The sequence below is a fragment of the Spinacia oleracea genome, chromosome 1 (genome assembly GCF_020520425.1).
Source record: "Spinacia oleracea cultivar Varoflay chromosome 1, BTI_SOV_V1, whole genome shotgun sequence".
Lineage (NCBI taxonomy): Eukaryota > Viridiplantae > Streptophyta > Magnoliopsida > Caryophyllales > Amaranthaceae > Spinacia > Spinacia oleracea.
In genome coordinates this window covers 122,706,162-122,728,877 of record NC_079487.1, presented here as the reverse complement: position 1 = coordinate 122,728,877, position 22,716 = coordinate 122,706,162, and the positions used below count along the sequence as shown (strand labels likewise).

Genomic DNA, 22,716 nt, shown 5'->3' with positions numbered 1-22,716 from the left:
ATGGGTGGGTTAATTAGATGTTAATTGAGTTAATTAGGGATGATGACGTCATAAAGGGGTACTTGGGGTATTAAGTCATTTGTGAGGGGTATTTTATGAATTGTTGAAACTTGATGGGCGTTTGGTGAATTATGATAAAACTCGGGGGTATTTCATGAAATATCCGTAATATTTAATTCTTTTCCCTTCCCCATATACCAACTCTCTCACCTCATTTATCACCCATCATTATCATTACTCTCTCTTACCTTATTTCTTTATTATTTTCTCACTCCTTTATTTATTATAATCTCTTACACCCAATCATTTCTCTTACACCCAATCATTACACTTATACCCATACAAACCAAGATTCCAATTTTCTTAAATACCACACCAGATTCCAACTGGATACATAAAAAAGAAATGGAGGGAGTACTCCATAAGATATTAAACATTTTTTAAAATAGAATTTGGTATATAAAAAAATATTAACAGGGTAATATTGTCATTTAGCATAGAAAACACCCGAAAAAACAACCTTATATGTTCCAAAAATAAGTTAATTTTAAACAGAATATATTTTGAGTATAAATTTGGTAAGGCACTCAAAATAAGTTCTAATAAGTTCTAATAAATTTAGAAAAAAGTGAAAATCAAGTAAGTACAATAAACATTTAGTTTAGCTTGCGTTTACTTATTTTAAACAATCATAAGTACAATATAAATAACTTCAACTAAATACATACTACCTCCGTTCCACAATGATGTTCCAATTTCTTTTTTCACGTTTGCCAACACACGTTTTGTATCGTATTTATCTATAGTTGCACAATATTAAAAATTATAATTTTTTGATATTCTTAAAGTGTTCATGGAGACGAATCAAACAAGATCTCACATGAATATGTTTTTTCTTATATGGTGGAAATAATTTAGAAGATTCTCTTCTATTGTGAATAGTGTCAAAAACCTCAATTGGAACATCATTATGGAACGGAGGGAGTATATAAATAAGTTCAGAAAAAATATGTCCAAATAAAATAAATTTATTTTAAAATAGTTTTATAAACAAACAAGTATATTTCAAGTTAATTTTATATACAAATAAGTTGAGTAGGGTCATTCATCTTACTTTCTAAAAAATAATACTCCGTAATATATACTGTGCATAGTTTTTTTTTTCCTTTACCATATTAAGGAGTATTCTTGTAAAGATCAAACTTAAGCAGATGTAATTAACACTCCTTTAATCATGCTTACTGAGCTCTCTCCTCGTGATAAGCGCTACTAAAACCCATATCTAACATGCATCTAGTCATACAATTAAACATAAACACATTTTTTAAAATAAGTTGAAACAAAGCAAACCTTAAATGCTGTAAACATAAATCGCTCACGCGGTCATGCCTATCAATCCAACTAGAAGTGATCGAAATTCGGATCGGTCCGGATTTTGACAAAAAATTCATGTCCATACCCATAAATTTAGTGCCAAACAAGTTTTTTTAGGATTCGAGCCGGATTCTGACTTTGGTCTAAATATACATACTCCGTATTTGAAGTTGCCCAAACCGCACTTTTCGGGGACGGGCTGAGTCGGGCTATACATAATCAAGTCTATACCCAATATATTTAATGACTAACATTTTCACACGCGTTTGGCAAATGCTCGTGGGCGACCCTAAGACTCTTCTTTCCTTTAACGACACCAAACAAAATAAATTTGGTGATTATAAAATGACAGATTCCCAATATTAAAAAAGAAACCCAAATGTTAAATTTGACACTCAGAAAAGTCAGAACATGGACCCAAAACCCCAAACTATGAAACACTCTCCTTTGGCTTTTGCTTCTACCACTCCAACTTGGAAAACTGCATCTTCTTCTCATTGAAAATTCCCACAAATCTCCTCCATCACTTTCTCACAGATCAGAAAAAAGCTTCAACTGAAAATTGCTCTGTTTTGCCTTGATTCTTGCTCAAACCTAATTTGGTACGTCTTAATGATTCTTGTCTTTTATTTTGTTAATTCTTGCATGCATTTTGTTTGTCATTTTACCAATGATTATTTCTTGTATTCATCTTCTTTAATTCTTCTTGACTTTTTGACTGTCTAAATTTCTTTTTTGTTCCATTTTTTAGTGTTAAATTATTCATATTCTTTGAATTTGGATCAATATTATGCATTTTCTGGCTTTTATTTTAATTGCTAATATATGATTACTGAAATTCAATTTTAATTATCAATATTAATTTTAGCTGCATGTTGGATCTCGAAATCTGTTAGCTTCAGTTGTAAGGAAATTTCTTACTTTTCGTATTTTATTCTCTGCTTGTTTGTCCTTTTCTTTTCATTTCATTCTTCCCTCATTTTTATTATCTTTTTAAATTATTATTTTAATTTTTAAGTGATTGGAAAGTTTAATGATTTATTAATTACTAAGATTCTCAAATTTTCGTTATTAATATGTAATCAAAAGGTTCAACCATTGAAATTAGTTTGGTTTCTTCCTTCATTATTACTACAGTTTTGCCATGTTTCTTTGCTAAATAAATAAATTATACGGAATACTTCATTTTGGTAGGTAGGTGGAATATTATTTTTTACTTAATTTTGTAACCTGTTTTGAACAGCCGGAATTTTATATAAGGAGTATTTTTTTGGTTTTGAATGAGCCACAAAGGCGTTACAAGTTACAATTGAGAGAGGTATTCCAACTAGTAAATGTGTTTAAAGTTTAAACCATTATTGCTGAATGAGTAGATGTGTAATAATTAGGTAATTGGAGTACTAGAAAAGTAGTAGAACCCACTAGTGTATTGGCTCTAGACACTGTTTACCTTGTTTGGCATGCTTAATTGTGTTCCAAATAAGAAGATTCCCTTTAATTAATGATTCTGTTCAACCAACAAACATGTAGTTTTGATTTAAGATTTTATTTTAACAAGTTTGCATGCGATCTCTTGATTTTAAAACAATTTAAAGTAGGGTTTAGTTGTTTTAGCCGGCCCATGGACATTAAATTTGTGCTTTAGGCCCATTTAGAATTATAGAATATGTTTCCAAAAGCTTTTTTTTTTTTAATTAATGTTTTATTGACACTCGCCATCTCTTGTACACGTGTTTTTCACAGAGTGGTACGGAGTATTAAAATTTAAAAATTTATTCAACCACGATATAAGAATATGTAGGATTGGTATGTGTAAACTCAACTGTAAGGTAATAACTCAAATAAGTACATTGTTCGGAAGATTTTACCGGTTCTGAGTATTTTTTTTTATGTTTTGGAGTAAGCTACCTATGCAAACATGCAATACGAAACACTTCGTATTAAATTATATTCCATAGTTAGCACCAAATTAGTACTCTCCCCGTATTTTAAGAAGAGATACACTTTTCTTAAACAGTCATATTTTAGAAAGAGATACACTTTTATTTTTTTGACATGTCTTAGTCCTCACTTCTAATTACATTAATGTTTCTCTCTTATTTGTAGTCCCTACACTTACTCGCATCATCTTTTTGCTATAATAAACAATTCACCCATTATCCACTCTCATCTTATTTTAATAATTTCAACTAACTCTTCTAAAACTATGTGTCGGTTAAAGTGTACCAGTATTTCTTTTTAAAATACGGAGGGAGTATTCACACTTGAGTTTAATGTGTTTGTTTGGTAAACATGAAATTGCATGGGAAGTAGAACTTAAAGAGAAGTGAAAAAACTGTGAAGTTGTTTGGTTAATAAATAACAAAACTTGAAATGCTGAATATATTTTTTTCCTACACAAAACCAAACAGCTTATTACAGTGTTACACATACAATGAAATTAATTTTCTTCCTACACAATACCAAACAACTTATGAACTTCATAAGTCCAACCAAACGGCCACCAATAATAGTGGATGGACAGAAAAAGTGTGACAAGTTAATTAGAGAAAGAAAAAGTAAAAGAAAGTGCAGGGATGGACCGACTGGGGATATTTTTTTCTTGAAAAAGCAATTGGGAAGTTTGTTTTGGGACGAAGGGATTATGTTAATATCAGTATCACTTTATTACAACAATAAGATTAATTCTATTATTTCACATGATTTCTTCATTCTTAAGCACAATGCGGAACCAACAATCCGAGGGTATGCACTGTTGCTATTTTCCTAATTTTGTCTCCAATTCGATCTATCAAGGAGTGATAAAATTTGATGCTGTAACCTCCACACACACACACCCCCGGCACACAAAGAAAAAATCACCTACACCCGTGCAAACACACAGATAATAATCAAGTTTAATTTTCTGGTGTCTTCATTTGTCTAATACGAGTACTATGATATTTTCAGATACTTGGCTAGCTAACAACATGATGGACTCCATCTCATTCTAAAATAAAATGGAGGATTTATACGAGGAACCTCGGTGCTGAGATTTTCCGGTACACTTGTATTGCTTACGCTTTAGCTTAAGAAAATATGGGATTTGAATTGCTAAAAGCCTTTCAAGTGGAAACTAGAAGGTTGCTTTGGCTCATTGGTTTGGTGTTTATAACTATTATACTGTTCCAATGTATTGAATTACCAAAGGGTAATTCTTTATGGTCCTTGTTTTCTCGAGGTGATGAAATCCCCGAGAAAAAAGTCCTCAGCTTCTTTGGTGATAACTCGACTTCCTATTCCGCCTCATTAAGCAATATGAGTTCACCAAGTACAAGTATTGTATCTGAAGACAGGAACAATTCTTCAGTCAGAATTCATCTTTGCAATACTACTGAGTGTGGGAGTAATACTTCATCCAATGAGGCCCCAAAAAAAGACTTCAACTTGGCCCCGTCAGAACCTCCAGTTGCACCATTTCTTTTATCACATGATGTAGCTTCTAATTTAAGTACGGAGTTTAGCGCTCCACCGTTACCTCTAATTCATGTTTCGGAAAATAAGACTTATATCTCGGTGAATCCCGAGCTTGGGAATACTACTGAGAGGAGTTCTGCATTCAATGAGGCCCCGAAAGAAGACTTTGCTTTGCCACCAGGGCATAACGGGGATTCCAACTTGGCACCGGTAGAATCTCATGATGTAGGTCGTCCTAATTTAAGTATGGAGTTTAGCACTCCACCACCACCACCACCACCACCACCACCACCACCACCACCTCCAATTCATGTTTCAGCAAAGAAGCCAAAGTCCAAGATGTTTGATATGAAAGTCCTTACATTGTCAGATATGAGTGAGGAGTTGCTCCAAAACTATTTGTCACCTCCTACGATGGTACGTAACATGGTAACACTGACTCACTTTTCCTAAAAGTCGTTGCTCACGTACAAAAATTATACGTTGTACTTTATAAAATATTTGTCCTTGTATACTATATCAACGAAAAATTGCTAATTAAGACTAAACTTCCATCTAATTGTAGGTTCCACGGTGGTCCTCAAAAGTGGATGAGGAATTAGTACTTGCAAAACAATTGATTTCGAATGCACCTCCCTTGAAGGATGTGCTCTATGCTCCATTATATCGTAATGCAAGCATGTTCCACAGGTAATCACCATATATACTATGCTATGTATTTGTTACATGCGTATACATATGTACTTCCTATAACATAACACTTCATAAAATGTGAACTTATTACTAATAGTTTTATAGAAATGCATGGTCTGATGGATACTTATTAGTTGTGACAATGATACAATATTTGTCCAGGAGCTACGAGTTAATGGAGCAGATGCTTAAAGTCTACATCTACAAGGAAGGAGACAGGCGAATATTCCACAGGCCACCACTCGAGGGAATATATGCTTCGGAAGGATGGTTTATGAAACATATGGAAGCAAACCGGCATTTTGTCACTAAAAGACCCAAGGAAGCACACCTCTTTTACCTTCCTTTTAGCTCTCGGCAGTTAGAGGAGACGTTGTACGTGCCTAATTCACATAGCCATAAAAACCTTATACAACACTTGGAGGACTACGTAGATATGATTTCATCAAAGTACGCTTTTTGGAACAGAACTGAGGGAACAGATCACTTCCTTGTTGCCTGCCATGATTGGGTATGCTTACTTATCTCAAGCTTTATGACAAAAATTTCAATTAGAATATGGTTCTTCTTGAAATGGCTCAACTTTTTATAGAGTCTTCTCTACGTAAATAAGTTGTTGATAGTAGTATACTATAATTTCAAATGTGATCAGTTGACCCTAAATTTGTTAAAGTCTTTCAGCTCATAATGTTTTTTATTTCCGGGTTTTGGCCTTCACAATTCCTCCATTTTTAACTAAGAAGCACAAGCAATAATCAAATTCATTGTCTTCCCTTTTAGGCTCCAGCTGAAACAAAACGGCAAATGGGTAATTGCATAAGAGCTTTATGTAATGCTGATGTCAAAGAAGGATTCAAATTTGGCAAGGATGTATCCCTTCCAGAAACATATGTACGAAAAGCACGCAATCCATTAAGAGATATTGGAGGAAAACCACCTTCAAAGAGGAAAACCTTAGCATTCTATGCTGGAAATATGCATGGTTACTTAAGGCCGATTCTCTTACAATACTGGGGCAACAACATTGATCCTGACATGCAGATATACGGAAGTTTGCCGCGTTCTAAGGATAATCGAAACTACATAAACTACATGAAGAGCAGCAAGTATTGTATATGTCCAAGAGGATATGAAGTCAATAGCCCACGAGTTGTCGAGGCTATCTTCTTTGAATGTGTCCCTGTGATCATTTCTGATAACTTTGTTCCGCCATTTTTCGAGACTTTGAACTGGGAGTCGTTTGCTGTGTTTGTGGCGGAGAAAGATATCCCGAATTTGAAGAACATCCTTGTTTCAATCCCGGAGAAGACGTTTTTTCGGATGCATATGAGGGTTAAGAAGGTACAACAGCATTTTTTGTGGCATCCTAAACCTTTCAAATATGATTTGTTTCATATGATTCTTCACTCTGTTTGGTATAACAGAGTCTTTCAATTTAGGCCCGGATGATAAATTTTGTGTTACTAGATATGAAACTCTGCAACATCAAAGTTTTTTCATCTTTTTGTTTTTTGGTTTGGTGGGAGTGGAGGACTGAAGAGGGAGGTTGCTAATTCTTTATTTATTTGTTCCATAAATGTATATAATTTGCATTACGATCAAAGAACAGTGTACATTGTAGGAACTAGGAGGTGCTAGAAGTTGATTATCTGATCCCCAATTCCACGATTGTTGGAGAAAGGATCTTGAACTAAGAAATAGGCTTTAGAAACTAAAGTAGGGTATCGCAAACTATTGTAATAACCAAACATATTCATAGGTTACCCATTATAGTAGTTTTTGTCGGAATACGATTCGGAGTACCGATATTCGAGTGTTATACGGAGTATATGCTAAACAGCTAAAGTAAAGATATTTTATTTTTAAAAACTTTGACCATGTACAAGTTCATAAATTCCCTCCGTCCCGGAATACTTGACCTGTTTTTCTTATCGGGTCGTCCCTTAATACTTGACCTGTTTCTAAAAATGGAAATATTTTAACAATATTATATTATTTCTCACTCCATCCCTACCCCCTACTCCATACAAAAAATAATTAAAAATTCAACCCCTACTCTCCCCCAACCCCACCTCTTAACCCACCTCCCACTAACTACATTAAAATAATACCCACTATCAACTACTAACTATTAAATTAAAGGATTTTTTGCGAAAAAGGACCTTTTATAAACGTTTTTTTGCGAGAAAGGACCTTTTATGACGAAATTGGTGAAATGGGACCTAAAACATAAAATTTTTTGTTGACTGGGACCTTTTACCGGTTTCTTGGAGTTGACCCAAGATTCCGGCAACGACTTTGACACGTGGCAACCGGAGAAGGCCACGTGTCCATTTAATGATTAAAAAAAAAATTGCCTTTTTTTTTTTGACCCCTCTCAATTAAAACAACCATCAAAACCAGCTCCTACTCATTTTCTCTCTCCTCACACCAGAAACCTCGACGGATCTTCTTCGAGAGTCCAACAATGGCGGAAATCCAGCCAGCAAGCGGAGCAGCATTCTGGGACACTGTCCTAGAACTCACCAGGTCAGCTCAAGAGAAGAATATTGACCCTCTCGCCTGGGCGATTCAACTCGGTTGGCTTGACTCTTCCCTCTGTCGAACTCTCACATCTATTGGTCTCTCATATTTGCTGGAATAACAATAATCCAACTACTTAGAAGTTTCTTGAAAAGGCCCTGGTTCTTAAATTTGTTTTCCTCCTCTCATAATAAGATTCCTTGAGGAGGCGCCTTTCTCTTTCTCTCACTTCCATTCTTTGTACGCCGCTGCGACCGACGAATAAACCCTAGGGTTTCAATCTAATCGGAGCCCGCCAAAGATCCTTTTATCATCAGATCTTCAACTCAATTAGAAGGATCTACAGTCTTCAGATCTTTCGATTTAATTTTTAGGGTTTCTACGATTGGAATCCTTGTTGATTAGAGAGGAATTGGGGAAAAAAAGAGGGGTTTAATTTGATTGTTGTTGTTGTAATTGATATTGTTGGGGAAGATGGCTGGATGTTTTCCATTCCCGTCACCTGGGTATGCTAGGAAGTGCTCAAGCCACGAGGCCTTGATCTTATCGATTAAGCTCCATAAAGAAAAGGAGAAGGCCAACTTGAACAGGGAAGTAGAGAAGTGCATCTCAGAGAGGGGAACAGAAAAAGAAAAAGAAAAAAAATTCTTTTTTTTGGGATTTTTTTATATTCATTAAATGGACACGTGGCCATCTCCGGTTGCCACGTGTCAAAGTCGTTGCCGGAATCTTGGTTCAACTCCAAGAAACCGGTAAAAGGTCCCAGTCAACAAAAAATTTTATGTTTTAGGTCCCATTTCACCAATTTCGTCATAAAAGGTCCTTTCTCGCAAAAAAACGTTTATAAAAGGTCCTTTTTCGCAAAAAATCCTAAATTAAATAAGTCAATTCAAGTTTCTTAAACTCTGTGCCGGTCAAACTGGGTCGAGTATTCCTGGACGGAGGGAGTAATACTTGATTTTTGGTAAATAAGTAAATCATAGAGGATCACAATTCACAAGTTAATATATATATATATATATATATATATATATATATATATATATATATATATATATATATATATATATATATATATATATATATATATATATATATATATATATATATACTTCATCCGTCCATTAATACTCGACCCGTTTTGGCTTTTTGCACTATTCACGTAATTCACTTTGACCCTATTTTATTTTTATTATATGAAAATAAATGTTAGTATATAATTTATTGTTGGCTTTAGCTTAATATATATTTTTAAAATATTAATATTTTATAAGTTTTTATAATATGTAGTTAAAGAAATTGGTGGTCAAAGTTGTGCATTGACAAGCGTGTCTTGTCAAAACAGGTCGAGTATTAAGGGACAGAGGGAGTAAACAATATTCAATATTTGATGAAGTTCAAATATTAATTAATGAGAAAATTAAGTTGGTAATCCAATATTTTTTATTTAGAAAAATGATCATTTGTATTAATAAGTCCGGGGTTAAAAATATAATAGGTTAATAGATTAACATATTGTTTAACATATTGACCTGTATGAGTGTATGGTACGTATTCTAAGATTGAATAGATTAATATATTGTTTATTTGTTTTGGATCGAGTCGATTATGTTGCGGTGATTTAGGGTCGGGTAAAAATATTAGATTTTGGACATTTACGGGTTAAATTATCATGACCCGTGTGTTCAACACCCCCGGCCCCCGCTCTCGAGCCGTAACCAAGTCAAGTCTAGCCGTTGCAATTCGATTTTGATCAGTTTCAAGGTTATTAGAGTGAAAAAAAACACACCATACTATGCCACAATCACACACAAAAACTCCCATGCCACATTGCCAGGCACTGAGCCAGTAGCCACACATCCACCCACGAGTCCACGACCCACCTTAGCACTGTCATTACCCAAATTCTCGTGGGGGACCTTGGCATTTTGGGACCCTCCTTTCCAGACAATAATAGATTATAATCAGATACTAGTATGATTTTTTCAGATACCACCTAGCTTGAAACATGATGGACTCCATCTCATTCTAAAATACAATGGAAGATGTTTACAAGGAACTCCAGTGCTGAAAATTTCTGGTACACTTCGTTGGCATGTATTTTAGCCTGGACTTTGTTTAGCTCAAGAAAATATGGGGTTTAAATTGCTAAAAGCCTTTCATGTTGAAACTAGAAGGTTGCTTTGGCTAACTGGTTTGGTGTTTATAACTGTTGTACTTTTCCAATGTATTGAATTACCAAAGGGTAATTCTTTATGGTCCATGTTTTCTCCGGGTGAAGTCTCGGAGCAAAAAGTCAACTTCTTTGGTAAGAACTCGACATCCTATTTAGTAAGCAATATGAGTTCACCAAGTGCTGTAAATTCAAAAATTGTATCTGAAGACGGGAACAACTTTTCTGGCAGAGTTGATGAAGGTCGAAATAATGTTCCCTTTATCTCGGAGAATCCCGAGCTTGGCAATACTACCAAGAGTAATTCTTCATTCACCGAGTCCTTGAAAGAATACTTTGCTTTGCATAAAGGGAATTCTAACTTGGCCTTAATAAAACCACTAGGTGCACCATTAGTTTTATCGCATGATGTAGCTCCTAATTTTAGTATGGAGTTTGGCACTTCGGCGCCACCGGCACCTCCACCTCTAGTTCATGTTTCAGCTAAGAACCCAAGGTTAACGGTGTTTGAAAAAGAGGTCCTTTCATTGTCAGATATGAGTGAGGCGTTGATCCAAAATTTTGCTTCACCTTCTACGATGGTATGTATGGTTATTTTCCTTTTTATGTTGTCCATAGTAGTCTAGTTTATCATGCTTGTGAAGAATAATTATGGTAAAATTGCTCATTTACACAAATTATATACATATTTCAGTATCAGTGCTAATTTGGTCTAAATTAATTTCCGGTTAATGTTAGATACCGCGATGGTCCTCAAAAGCAGATGAGGAATTAGTACTTGCAAAACAACTGATTGAGAGTGCACCTCCCTTGAAGGATGGGCTATATGCTGCATTATATCGTAATGCAAGCATGTTTCAGAGGTAATCCTCATATCTCAGCCTTATCATCATTAAATTAGTTGTTTGAAGATATTTCTGCACAGTCATGGATATCAGGATATATCAAGATATTCATGTTTCATAATTTTGTAACATCCATGATGCACATACGTAGTATATATGTACCGTATTTGTGATAATGCATGATATGATATTTCTCCAGGAGCTATGAGTTAATGGAGCAGATGCTTAAAGTCTACATCTACAAGGAAGGAGACACGCGAATATTCCACAGGCCACCACTTTTGGGAATATATGCTTCGGAAGGATGGTTTATGAAACATATGGAAGCAAACCGGCATTTTGTCACCAAAAAACCCAAGGAAGCACACCTCTTTTACCTTCCTTTTAGCTCTTTACAGTTGGAGGAGACGTTGTACGTTCCCAAGTCACATGACCGCAAACCCCTTATACAGCATTTGGAGGACTACGCGGATATGATTTCAGCAAAGTACCCTTTTTGGAATAGGACTGAGGGCACAGATCACTTCCTTGTTGCCTGCCATGATTGGGTATGCTTCTTATGCTTACTCATCTCAAGTATATATTGTGTCTAGATTTACTTGGAATATGTTTCTTCTTTAATTCGTTGAACTTCTTATAGAGTATAATATTCTATTCAACTCAAGTAAGTTGATCATAATATGAATGTATGATACTAACAATTCAAAGGTAAAATGCAGACATCCTAATATTCACCACTTTGGCTTTCCTCTAATTTCCATGTCAAATGAGATCAGTTGGCCCTGAATTTGTTCAAGTCATTAGTTCACTATATTTGGGTTTCCGACTTTTGGCCTTTCGAAAGTCCTAAATTTTACACTAAGCACACACACTAATTAAGGCATATTCCATATCCGAGAGACTAAAAGCACCACAACATCTCAATCGAACTACTAGTCAGCTTAAAAATGCTCGTGTCATTTGCCATTTCCATACAGTGTATAAGTGTATTCCCTTAGTCAGGATTCTCCAGAAATAATAGTTCCAAATGCTGTTTCAGGATGTCTGAAAAAAATGTCACATTTCTTAATACAGAAGTAAATAATGGATTTCCAAACACGTCATAGTGAACTTAGTGAAACCATAGTGAATTCTTAATGAGAACTCAGAAGGGTTTGGGAGTTGGGATCATGTGTCAATCGAGTCATGCCGGAGGACGGAGGGAGTGCTATCTTCTTGCATACAAATACATTTTTGTACTCTACTAAGGCTCCATTTGGTTAAACTTATTTTAACTATTTCGACGTGTTTAAGTTTAACTATACTAAGGGCCCAATTAAGTTTAGATAACATAAGTTTTTTTCCAAATAATTCAGACAAAATAAGTTTCATTTAGATAAAGTAAGTGTCATTCAGAAAAATAACAAATAAAATAAGAATAGTCTTGATATAATTTCATACTTCGTATAAGTTTTGACAAAGTAAGTTGAACTAAAAAGAGCCGTAGGAGTGTTCTGATAAGTTCATCGTCTTCCTTTTTAGGTTCCATCCGAAACAAAGCGGCAAATGGCAAATTGCATTAGAGCTATATGTAATTCTGATGTCAAAGAGGGATTCAAATTTGGCAAGGATGTATCCCTTCCAGAAACAAACGTACGAAAATCACAAAATTCTTTAAGAGATGTTGGAGGAAAACCACCTTCAAAGAGGAAAACCTTAGCATTCTATGCCGGAAATACGCTGCATGGTTATCTCCGGCCAATTCTCTTACAATATTGGGGAAACAATACTGATCCTGATATGCAGATACACGGCACCTTGCCTCGTTCTAAGGATAATCGAAACTACATCAACTACATGAAAAGAAGCAAGTATTGTATATGTCCAAGAGGATATGAAGTCAATAGCCCACGAGTTGTCGAAGCTATCTTCTTTGAATGTGTCCCTGTGATCATATCCGATAACTTTGTTCCGCCATTTTTTGAGACTTTGAACTGGGAGTCGTTTGCTGTGTTCGTGGCAGAGAAAGATGTCCCGAATTTGAAAAACATCCTTGTTTCAATCCCAAAGAAGACATTTTTGCAGATGCATATGAGGGTTAAGAAGGTACAACAGCATTTTTTGTGGCATCCTAAACCTCTCAAGTATGATTTGTTTCATATGATTCTTCACTCAATTTGGTATAACAGAGTCTTTCAATTTAGGCCCCGTTGATAGATTCGTGTTACATTGTGTAATGTATATTATTTTATGCAGGCGATACACCTTATTAGTTTAGTAGGTAGTAGTAGGAAGTGCGAGTGTGAATCGCGATAAATTGTAAATTGTAATAATCAAGTTAACTGATATTTGGTACAATAGATGTTAACACACCCACAAAGGCTACAATTATACCAATTCTATATTTCTATGGAATTCTTTGAACTTAATGGGGATCCTCTACTTTGACGACTGTTGATCTTGCAGTTGTTTATGTAGTTATGATATGACTTATTAGGTCTCTCAAGTCTAAAGCACAATGATAAGGCTTTCTAAAGAGGTGAGCAACTCAGCAACTTAAGCCCTCGGTCTTGGTCCTTGCAAGGCGGCATAAATCGTGTACTCGGTACATTGGTCTAATGTATGACTTCCACATTAACATAGATGCGATGAATTGTATTAGACAGACAGTGTCATTCCGCCAAAGGGAAAATAATGCCTCGTATTTTAAACTTGTTCAAATCAAATTCGGTTCATATAACGGTTAAACAAAAGTTCGGATCATATAAGTTCAAGCGTTTGGTAAACAGAACGCAACCCAAAACATTAACCACTTCACCAAAGTTAATCCTTCCTATGCATTAAAGTCAGTGAGAAAAAGATGTTTAGAAGCCAATAGTTCCCATTCTCAAAGATACCTAAGAAAAAATGGTAGATAATCTGAAAACAGTTAAACAACATTTAACCAGAGTCATTCCAGATCAACCTCTTTCTGCTTTTCTACCCAGAAAAAAGTTTCACTATTTTCACCATTCAACCTCCCCTTCTATTATTTCTATTCTTTTTTCAATTATTTTTGATTCTTTACCAAATTCCATCACCAGACAGGAAAGTTGGAGGAGGAGAGAGAAAGTGAGGAGGGGTTACAAAACCCCCATATTTTGATCAGATCTATCCACTGCAAATTTGCAATACTCTATTTTGATGGTCTGAAAATTCAATTAATCTAAATTCTAATAAAAAGAACTTATTTTATTTTTTGAGCAAAAAAATAAAAATAAAAATTGTTTTATTTCAATGGCAAGTGCTCCGGTGAAGATGAAGCCCATCAACAGGAATCAAGCTGGGCCTTCATCTTCAAGCAAACCCATTTTTAAAAAGAAGATTGAACCCCCAAAATCTGCTGCTGATTCCAGGATTAATAAGTCTATCCCATTAAAATCTGCAAAATCTGAGGTACCCATTTTCTGATTGTGTGATTTAGTGAAATTCTTTTAGAAATTTGTTACTTTTACATATGGGTTTATTGGGGTTTTGGTAAATTATGTGGAAAGTTCATGTTTTGGAAGTATCTAACATGGTGCTTGAGATGAATACTATCGGATCATGTAACTATATCTGATTGTTTTTTATGTCATTGTTTTGAATATGAAGGAGAAAGGGAAAACAGCTGTACCTGCAAGGGTTGTAACGCCTGTTAAGAAAAGGGTGAAGAAGGTTTACAGTTTGACAGGGCAGAAGTTTGACCCTCCAGAGGAGGTATGTGTGGATTATTGACCTTAAATTAAATGATGTCTTACTACATTGTTGAAGTTGTTATATGTTAGTGAATATTTGGTTTATTTTTGACAGAGAGAATCCTTGAGGATATTTTACGAATCGTTGTCGAAACAGATACCAACTAGCGAAATGGCTGAATTCTGGTGAGCATTTTAACACTCTGTGCTTATAGTGATCACTACGTTCTACGTACATGCGTCAATTGTTAGTTTGCTCGTCTTTGCGCTATTTCTGTAATGCATGTCCCTTATGGAAATAATGTAGAGTGCATTCTGGGAACAAGAGGAGAGATGAAGTTACTTCTTTGATAGAGTTAGAGCTTAGGATTGAATAGTAAGTCATCTTAACTCCTTGTTGAGGTGGACATCAGTTATAAGTCATCTTAACAATGTTTTTGGGCAATGGAATTATGGATGTTTTGATTATCATGATTTTTAGGAACTTTTTTATTCCACATTTGTTGCAGTTTTTTTTTTTGTTCTTGATTAGATAAATTTATTACAAACACGAAATATAATCAAAACCTCATAAGACTCAGAGTTGAGTGCTAAGACTCTTCATGTGCAAAGGTACCACTTAAGATTAATGTCTTAACTCACCAACATTTCTTTCATCTGCTCATTACACCTATAAGAAACCTTAAGCATCTTTCTTCTAAATATTCTAGTATTAGGCTTGCATTTTCCATTGAACACTTGCTCATCACACCTACAAGCAACCTTGATATACTGTTGCTGGCAAAAAGGAAAACATACATGTGCAGACGAGCACTCACAGTGTTCTCAGCATCAAAGTGCAGGAAAGGCCTTGCAATATTTAGAAAAAACAAGACTTGCTTCCAGATCTCTTTAGTATGACAGCCGAAATAAATATTGATGGTTCTCAGATTCAGCTTCTCTCTGACATAAAGGGCAAAGAAGATCACAGCTGACCACGGTAAAACCGATTTTGACCTAGAACTTAGGAATTTGTAGAAAATGGTCTCAATGCCAGTCACAATTTCAATGAAGTTTGAGAGTCTTAGGAATGTGAATGCTGCTAAGACCTCTGTGTAATAATTTGCTGCCATATAGCATCAGGTCATTGGCATATGTCAGAGTGCTGACCTTTTGAAGCTAACATGAACTTATGGATACTGTATGTCTTGGAGAGTTGGAGCACAGATGTTTAATGGACAGGAAGAAGGAAATAGGAATTGAATGTGAATAATTGTAACGCTGTCTCTACTCCCTGAATTTTACTGTAATTTATTTGTGGGATGCTATCACGATATGAGTATAGGAAAACATTTGGGCGAACAAAGTTTGGACAAAACTTTAAAGGACATTGCAAATAGCTGATTGTCTCTGTATTTTCTTGACATATACATGTGTGAAAAATTGCAAGAGAAGTCACTTAAGTATCACAGCAGAAAGGGCTATAGAGGGTGTAGTTGAGGTATAGCCGGAGTAGAAGATATTAACAATTTATTGCATTGCTAGACTATCCACCGAAGATTTTTGTATAGAAAGGGGGTAAATCATTCCAATATCAGATCTATCCACCAAAGGAAAAATAACCTAAGGGCTGAAGAGTAGAACATATGAACAATTTATACTCCTTTAGATACATATTACAATGGCTTAATGATTTTTTTTTTCCCGGAATGCCTCCTATCTAAATACAAAAAATCAAAATTCAATAGGGTCATCCATGGTTTTTTTTTCCTTGCTTGTCCTTTAGGGATCATATTTGGAGCTTAGAGGTGTGATTTTTGGCACCTGGTCGTTGATAAGTGTTTAGGAAACTAGACGGGGAAAAGAAGCTTATTTATATTTGGAGATTATATGACCCTTGGTTATACTTATCATTTTAATACAAAGTACCTATTTACTTTTTCTCCTATATTAAGATCTTAATGAGGGTAGCCTTTATTCTAGGAGATTGGTGAGAATATTGAAAGATTTCTTATTGCTCAAGTAGGTGAAGAGAAGTAAAATCATCTTATTCTTGTTAGTTAATCAGGAATGCGTCTGTATGTCTTAAGGAAGAGGCCTGTGTTTTGGTGGTTTGGAAATTAAAACCATTTCTCTAGTAGGAAAATTGTGCTTGCATGAGATTGGTTCTCCTTGGTGTGGAGTAAATTTGATTGAGTATGATCTTCTAAGTAATGATTGGCATGTGTTACAGGGTCTAATGTTTCCTATACAAGTCCTTGGAAGTTTGTTTCACATTTACCATCACTCTACTTTGGCCTGGGTTTGTTTCATACTTTTTACAGGTTTTGTTGGTAACCTTTTTGTAGATAATCTGTTGACTGTTGAACATTCTTAAATCTATTGCCATCTATAAAAACTCCAAGTTCACCAATTTCCCCTCATTATTCCTTTCTTTGGAGTGCTATGGTTCTGAAGCGGGTGAAATTGTGTGGGTTTCTAGTTTGAGAAACACAATACCTGTGAGAATCTGCTTGGAGACCAAACAAAGTGCCTCCATTTGTGCATTTTCTACCCTTTCAATGAAAAGACTTGCGTATACCTTCTTTTTGCGTTAATAGGCACAACCTTTCTTTGGCAGAGGCTTTGTACTTACGCAGGAATTTGATTGGTTTTCCTATTTATTGTTTTGGATCATTTCCAAATACCTATATGAAGATTAGAAGGTGGAAGTGGTCCAAAGTTGTATGGTGGGTTTGCTAATATATGGGTGCATGGGTTTGAGAGTAAGGATTTGGATTGTCTTCTTAGCTTTGTTTGGGATTGATGTTCTAATTAGCTTTTCTCTGTGCACATTCTCATGGAACATTCCCTAGCATGATGTAATGCTAGATTGGAGTTCTTTTTATCCCTCTTGAGTTTGCCCTCTTAGTTGTAGTTCTTCATTCTCTTATTCATTGATATTCTACTAAAAAACTGTCTTCCTGCATGAGACATCTAAAATGTAACATCTCAGGTTAAATAATTAGAGAGTGGAATAGGTTTACTTGACCATTCCTACTTGTATGGTGCTCCCCGAGCTATAGATTTGTAGAGTTGACAAGAGATGAATTAATGCGTGGACACCATGAACATCTCATTTTTAGTGGCAGCAACCTTCTTTAGTCATATTCAACCCTGTTTGGGTAGTGACCGAACCTGATCAAACCAGTCATCAGCTGAAAACCCGTTCATTTAGATTAGTAACAATGTGATTTAGCGAGATCATGTTTCACCAATTGTCCGCTTTTTTTTTTTGCAACTTTGACTTATTTACTCTCATGCTATTAATGACTCTCACTGGGGCTTGCCATGATGAGGAAGACATCAATTCAGGCTCTATTTTGTTCGACTTATTTTGACTTATTTCAGACAAAATAAGTTAAGATAAGTTCTGATAAGTTCAGATAATATAAGTTCAGAAAATTAATGGTTTTTTCAGACATTTTCACACACAAATAAGTTTTTTTCCAGATAAAATAATAAGTTCTGATAAGTTAATACAAGTTGAGATAAGTTAAGATAATATAAGTTCAGTCAAAATAAACTTGAATAGAACGGAGCCTCAATGTGCAAACTAAACGAGTCTGCACAAAAACATTTAAGTTTGCCTTTTCCTCCATTTTGGTGTCTCGTATGATTGTATCTAATGTCTGATTAACCCTTTGTTTGCCAGTGTCATTTAAATTTGTGCCATGTTACCTGCACTTCTGTACAAAGATTTTAGTGGGTGTGGATAACTGGATATAATGTCAAAGTTTTTAAGTTAGGCTGCTTTTACAGAGTTCTATTTCTTTGGTTTAATACATTAAGTTTGTAATGTTAGTGATTGAAGGTTGTACTGTGTTACTTTTGATTGGGATGCAAAAACCAAATAACTGGAATAACTAGATTATGAGCACTAATGATAGTAATGTAATGGCAGTGCTATTGGTCACTTCACTTGTGCGATATTATTTTTAAATGAAAGTAGCCCTTTCATTGCCTGGTGCCTTTCTTAGGTAGCTGTTGCTTAAAGCTCAAATGAGATGAATAGCATTCTGTATGGATACACCCTACATGTATGCTCAAGCTTTATTCCACACATTGAGAAGTACTTGATTTTTGACAGACTCCCACATGGCCACACCACCATACTGGACTTATATGATCGACTTGAGATCCCTATGTTTCTTTGGTAGTCACTTACTCGCTTTGGCACAAATTAACTGCCTTGGTAAGAAATGCTTAAGCTTATTTATTATTGGTGGTCTGGAGATATACCCTATGAACAAAATTGTATGCCATATCTTAGTTGTAGACTAGAGCATGCAGGTGCTTGGTCACTGTGGTTACTGTCTTATGGTAATATTAACTTATACGGTATGCAGATTTCGCAGCAAACAGGAAAAGGGAAATCCGAAATGGTAACATGTCACTTTATATTGACGAGAATACTCAATTTAGCGCCAAAACTTTTTGGTTTTTAAGAGGCAATGCACAGTGGCTGACTATTGTTTAATGATGTTTTGTGGATGAATTAGTGGTCCTAAAACAAGTTTCTATGCCTGACATTGTACATTTGTACATTGTTTCTAAATTTCTATGCAGTATACTAGTATAGTGAGCATTCAGACTGGATTATTCATGCCTTTAGTAGAAAATTTCCTTCTTCCGACAACAACAATAAAACCCAGAATGGATATTTTTGTAGGAACCTTTCTTTGGGATATTGTGCGTGAAAGGTTTTAACCATCCTTGGGCTAAGTTTTTATGTTTTCTGATAGACCTTCAAAAGGGGGCAACTCTAGTTTGTAGAGTTCATCTTGGTGGAAAAAATCATCATCTGATTTGTTCCTTTGCTAATTTATTTGAATTTTCTTATCTGATTATTTGACTAATATATTCAAACAAAATTTATTAATTACTACAAGAACTTGCAAATCCCACTTGATTGATAACCTGACATTCTTTTATGTGATAAGGACCAACATGTTAAATAGCTCTTGAATGTGCTTGCACAACCGTTTATTTGCTTGCTACTTGTTTTACCTGTCCCCAATCACAATATTTAGCTAGGTATTGAATGATAATGGGGACAGTAATAGGTGATACCAGAAACAATCATGAAATTAAAAGCCTTTGTCTGAGTGATTGACAAGGACTTTTTTTAATCAAAAGACGAAACCACATTTGTGGCTTAGACCTTCCACTATCATATTTCTAGCTTTACTCATAAACAGATGAACTTCTTTTGGGGGCAATTAAGTACTCTCTTGATGTCGAAGTTTCCAGCTCTATGCATGTTTAAACTGTGTTAGTCCTAGGCAGTCTTGCTAAAGTAGAGCTCTGCCTTAGATCTTTGAGCTGGTGGGGAATGTTGCTCGCACAGCACATTACATGTCGTTAGATGCTAACTAAAATTTCTATTTATGTTGACGGGAAATCGCTCTTTCAGTATCAACCTCTCAAGCAATTCTAAGTGATCATCATATCTTACCGCCTAATCTAACATTCATAATAGCTTTTTAATGACTTGTCTGTGGAATTTTCTGAAAGTCCTGTCACTCTTGTGGAGTTATGGTTGTTAACAATTTAACACAATTATGATTTTGCCATCTGAAAAATGGCATTTTTGATTTAGCGAGATTACTGTTGCAAAGACCACATTCTTTCTTTCATAATACTCTGTAAAACTTATGCTTTTCTGAACGACCCAGGGCAGATCACATATTTGAGCTAGTTTGCTTTTTGGAGCGAAAAATTGTTTGTTAGATCTCTGAAGAATAACCTAGCTCCACCGTCATACTGTTAATGCGAAATGACTTGCTTCCTACTGATTCATTATTAGTTTCCTAGACTATGCACTATTTTTGTCAGAAGCAAACTTGACGTAAGAATAATTGAACCATAAAGTCACTTTCTCTGCATATGTACGTTGCGAAATAATTCATATCAACCATTAGCCTATCAGGTGTACTTGTTTCTTCATTAAAGTTAGCTGTTTGGATGTCGGATTTGTTCCACTGTGGGACAAGTTTGCTTAAATGCCTTTTTTGATGGAGAACGATATTTAGGAGTGGGCAAACAACCATTATTTGTTTATTAATGCTCTGTCAATTTTCTAAGGAATTAGAATTGTTGGTTTTACACGTTCAAGTTTGCTTTTTGTATTTTGACAATTATGATCTCATGAGGTATTATGTATTTGATGTAATTACTGCATGTAATTAGGTGGGCAAAACATTTTTTACTTAGACTTGGACTTTTGCGGTTGGGTATTTTCTGGAGTTCTTTGTTAGATCTTCAGTTAGAATTCCTTGAATCTTAAACTGGACGAGCTAATTTTTCCAGATATCAGGAAAAAATTATACTATTCAATTAAGTGATGATGAATGACCTGTATAGGACTAAAATTATGTAACTTGTGTGAAATTTATCTGATTGTTGTGAAACTTATGATGTGTTGGCAATAACAATGGTTATTTTTGCAGGTTGATGGAACACGGTTTATTGTCCCCTGAAAGAGCCAAAAAGGCCTTTGAGAGGAAGCAACGAAAGCAGAAACAACTTAAGATGGGAACTCCTATTAAATCAGCACCGGCACCTAATAATAGACCAGAAAGTTCAAATAGACAAAAGCTAGCATCTAAGAACGGCGATATGCATATCAAGGCCAAGAAAAGAATTGTTGAAGACAGTGATGACGAAGTCATTGGGAACCCCAAAAGAAGGAAGGTGTAAAACATGGTACCTTCACAGCAAATTGTATTTGTAGAACATTCCAAAAGGTTAGTTTCCTTCTCATTCTAATATACTGAACAAAATGATAGCAAAAGATGCACTGTAACAATCTTATAGGTTAAAAGATTTATTTTACTTGTAATTTTTTTACTGTTTAACATTGTCAGATCCAGAGAATAAATGAATAAAATAGAACAAAATTTCTTTTTAACATCTAAAGGGTGTCTAACCCAGTCATCACTTATCAGTAGTTCTGCTTATCCGACTGTTAAGAATTACCAGACGTGTATGTATTCTTTGTGCTTAACCTTGAAACACCTTTCTTTAGCAATCTGTACATGTTTTTCGAAATTTTCACCTTGGTTATTGAATGCTAACGGGCCATCTGCAATCTGCATAGACTGCATGCATGCTAAATTGCTAATAACAGACAGTTTTTAAAGTATATCAGTCTTGATTCTTGAATTCACCACACGAAAAAACTAATAATAAAAAGAATCAGAAGAGAGGAAAAATTTAGCAATTCCATGTGCATTTGCATTAATAGTAAGTTCAGGAAAATGTTTCCACGATGGTCCATGTATGGGCCTGTTTTAGAGAAAAACATGACTCATGTGCCCTACCATGCCTTATATTTAGTCATTTAGATTTGCAGAAGCGTAAATCTGGAAATTCAGAACTCGTCTCCTTTATTACTATGTACTTATGGTCCTTCCATTGGTATGTACTTGTGTCACATGATCTTCATGTGGAATGGAAGAGAGGAGAAGGAACAGAACCATGAAAAATATCTGGGTTTCAGGTGGTGGTTATTTATTGATACACTGATGTCAGTTTCGTCAATGGCAGCAAAGTTGATCAACAGTTTATGGGTCATATGTACGTATTGACGGCAGCCACTTAGTAGGAGGAACAGAAAGTCATAGATGATTGTGACCCTTTAAGATTTTGTGTTTGTTGAAGATCATGTAGATTTTGACCACTGTTTTCATGTTTGTTAAAAGCTGAAAGTGCTTTGACAAATGATTTACTTTACCAAAAAAAAAAAAAAAAAAAAAGCTTAGAGAATCTTGATAAAGAGAAATATATTGGAATGAGGGATATTCGAGTTCAAATGACATCTGAAGTTATATTTAGATAAGGGTTTCTCAGTCCAAAACAACCAACTCTTATATGCGTATGTTTGGCATAGGCTGATAGTTTGTTTTTCTACTTATGGCGTTGAGAGAGTCGCAAA

General features: G+C 35.1%; 3 protein-coding genes across 5 annotated transcripts; all 3 read left to right on the top strand.

Annotated features, from left to right (window-relative positions):
- The first annotated feature begins 1,740 nt into the window (after positions 1-1,740).
- LOC110775383 (probable glycosyltransferase At3g07620) lies at positions 1,741-7,313 on the top strand. The gene is made up of 5 exons (XM_021979997.2): positions 1,741-1,976; positions 4,324-5,247; positions 5,396-5,520; positions 5,686-6,034; positions 6,304-7,313. Exons 2-5 carry the CDS (start codon positions 4,453-4,455, stop codon positions 6,970-6,972), a joined length of 1,938 nt encoding a protein of 645 aa, XP_021835689.2. The 5' UTR covers positions 1,741-1,976; positions 4,324-4,452; the 3' UTR covers positions 6,973-7,313.
- A 2,713-nt stretch (positions 7,314-10,026) lies between these two features.
- On the top strand, positions 10,027-13,472 carry LOC110805902 (probable glycosyltransferase At5g03795). 3 transcript variants are annotated; one of them, XM_056843089.1, is made up of 6 exons: positions 10,217-10,354; positions 10,452-10,519; positions 10,604-10,800; positions 10,958-11,082; positions 11,264-11,612; positions 12,586-13,472. In XM_056843089.1, exons 3-6 carry the CDS (start codon positions 10,648-10,650, stop codon positions 13,255-13,257), a joined length of 1,299 nt encoding a protein of 432 aa, XP_056699067.1. In that variant the 5' UTR covers positions 10,217-10,354; positions 10,452-10,519; positions 10,604-10,647; the 3' UTR covers positions 13,258-13,472. The 3 variants fall into 3 exon arrangements, with proteins under 3 accessions (XP_056699065.1, XP_021867215.1, XP_056699067.1); XM_056843087.1 differs by having other exon boundaries at positions 10,027-10,519; XM_022011523.2 differs by having other exon boundaries at positions 10,027-10,800.
- A 456-nt stretch (positions 13,473-13,928) lies between these two features.
- On the top strand, positions 13,929-21,692 carry LOC110775392 (uncharacterized). Its single transcript, XM_021980005.2, has 4 exons — positions 13,929-14,478; positions 14,677-14,781; positions 14,875-14,945; positions 21,230-21,692. Exons 1-4 carry the CDS (start codon positions 14,320-14,322, stop codon positions 21,477-21,479), a joined length of 585 nt encoding a protein of 194 aa, XP_021835697.1. The 5' UTR covers positions 13,929-14,319; the 3' UTR covers positions 21,480-21,692.
- The last annotated feature ends 1,024 nt before the right edge of the window (positions 21,693-22,716 follow it).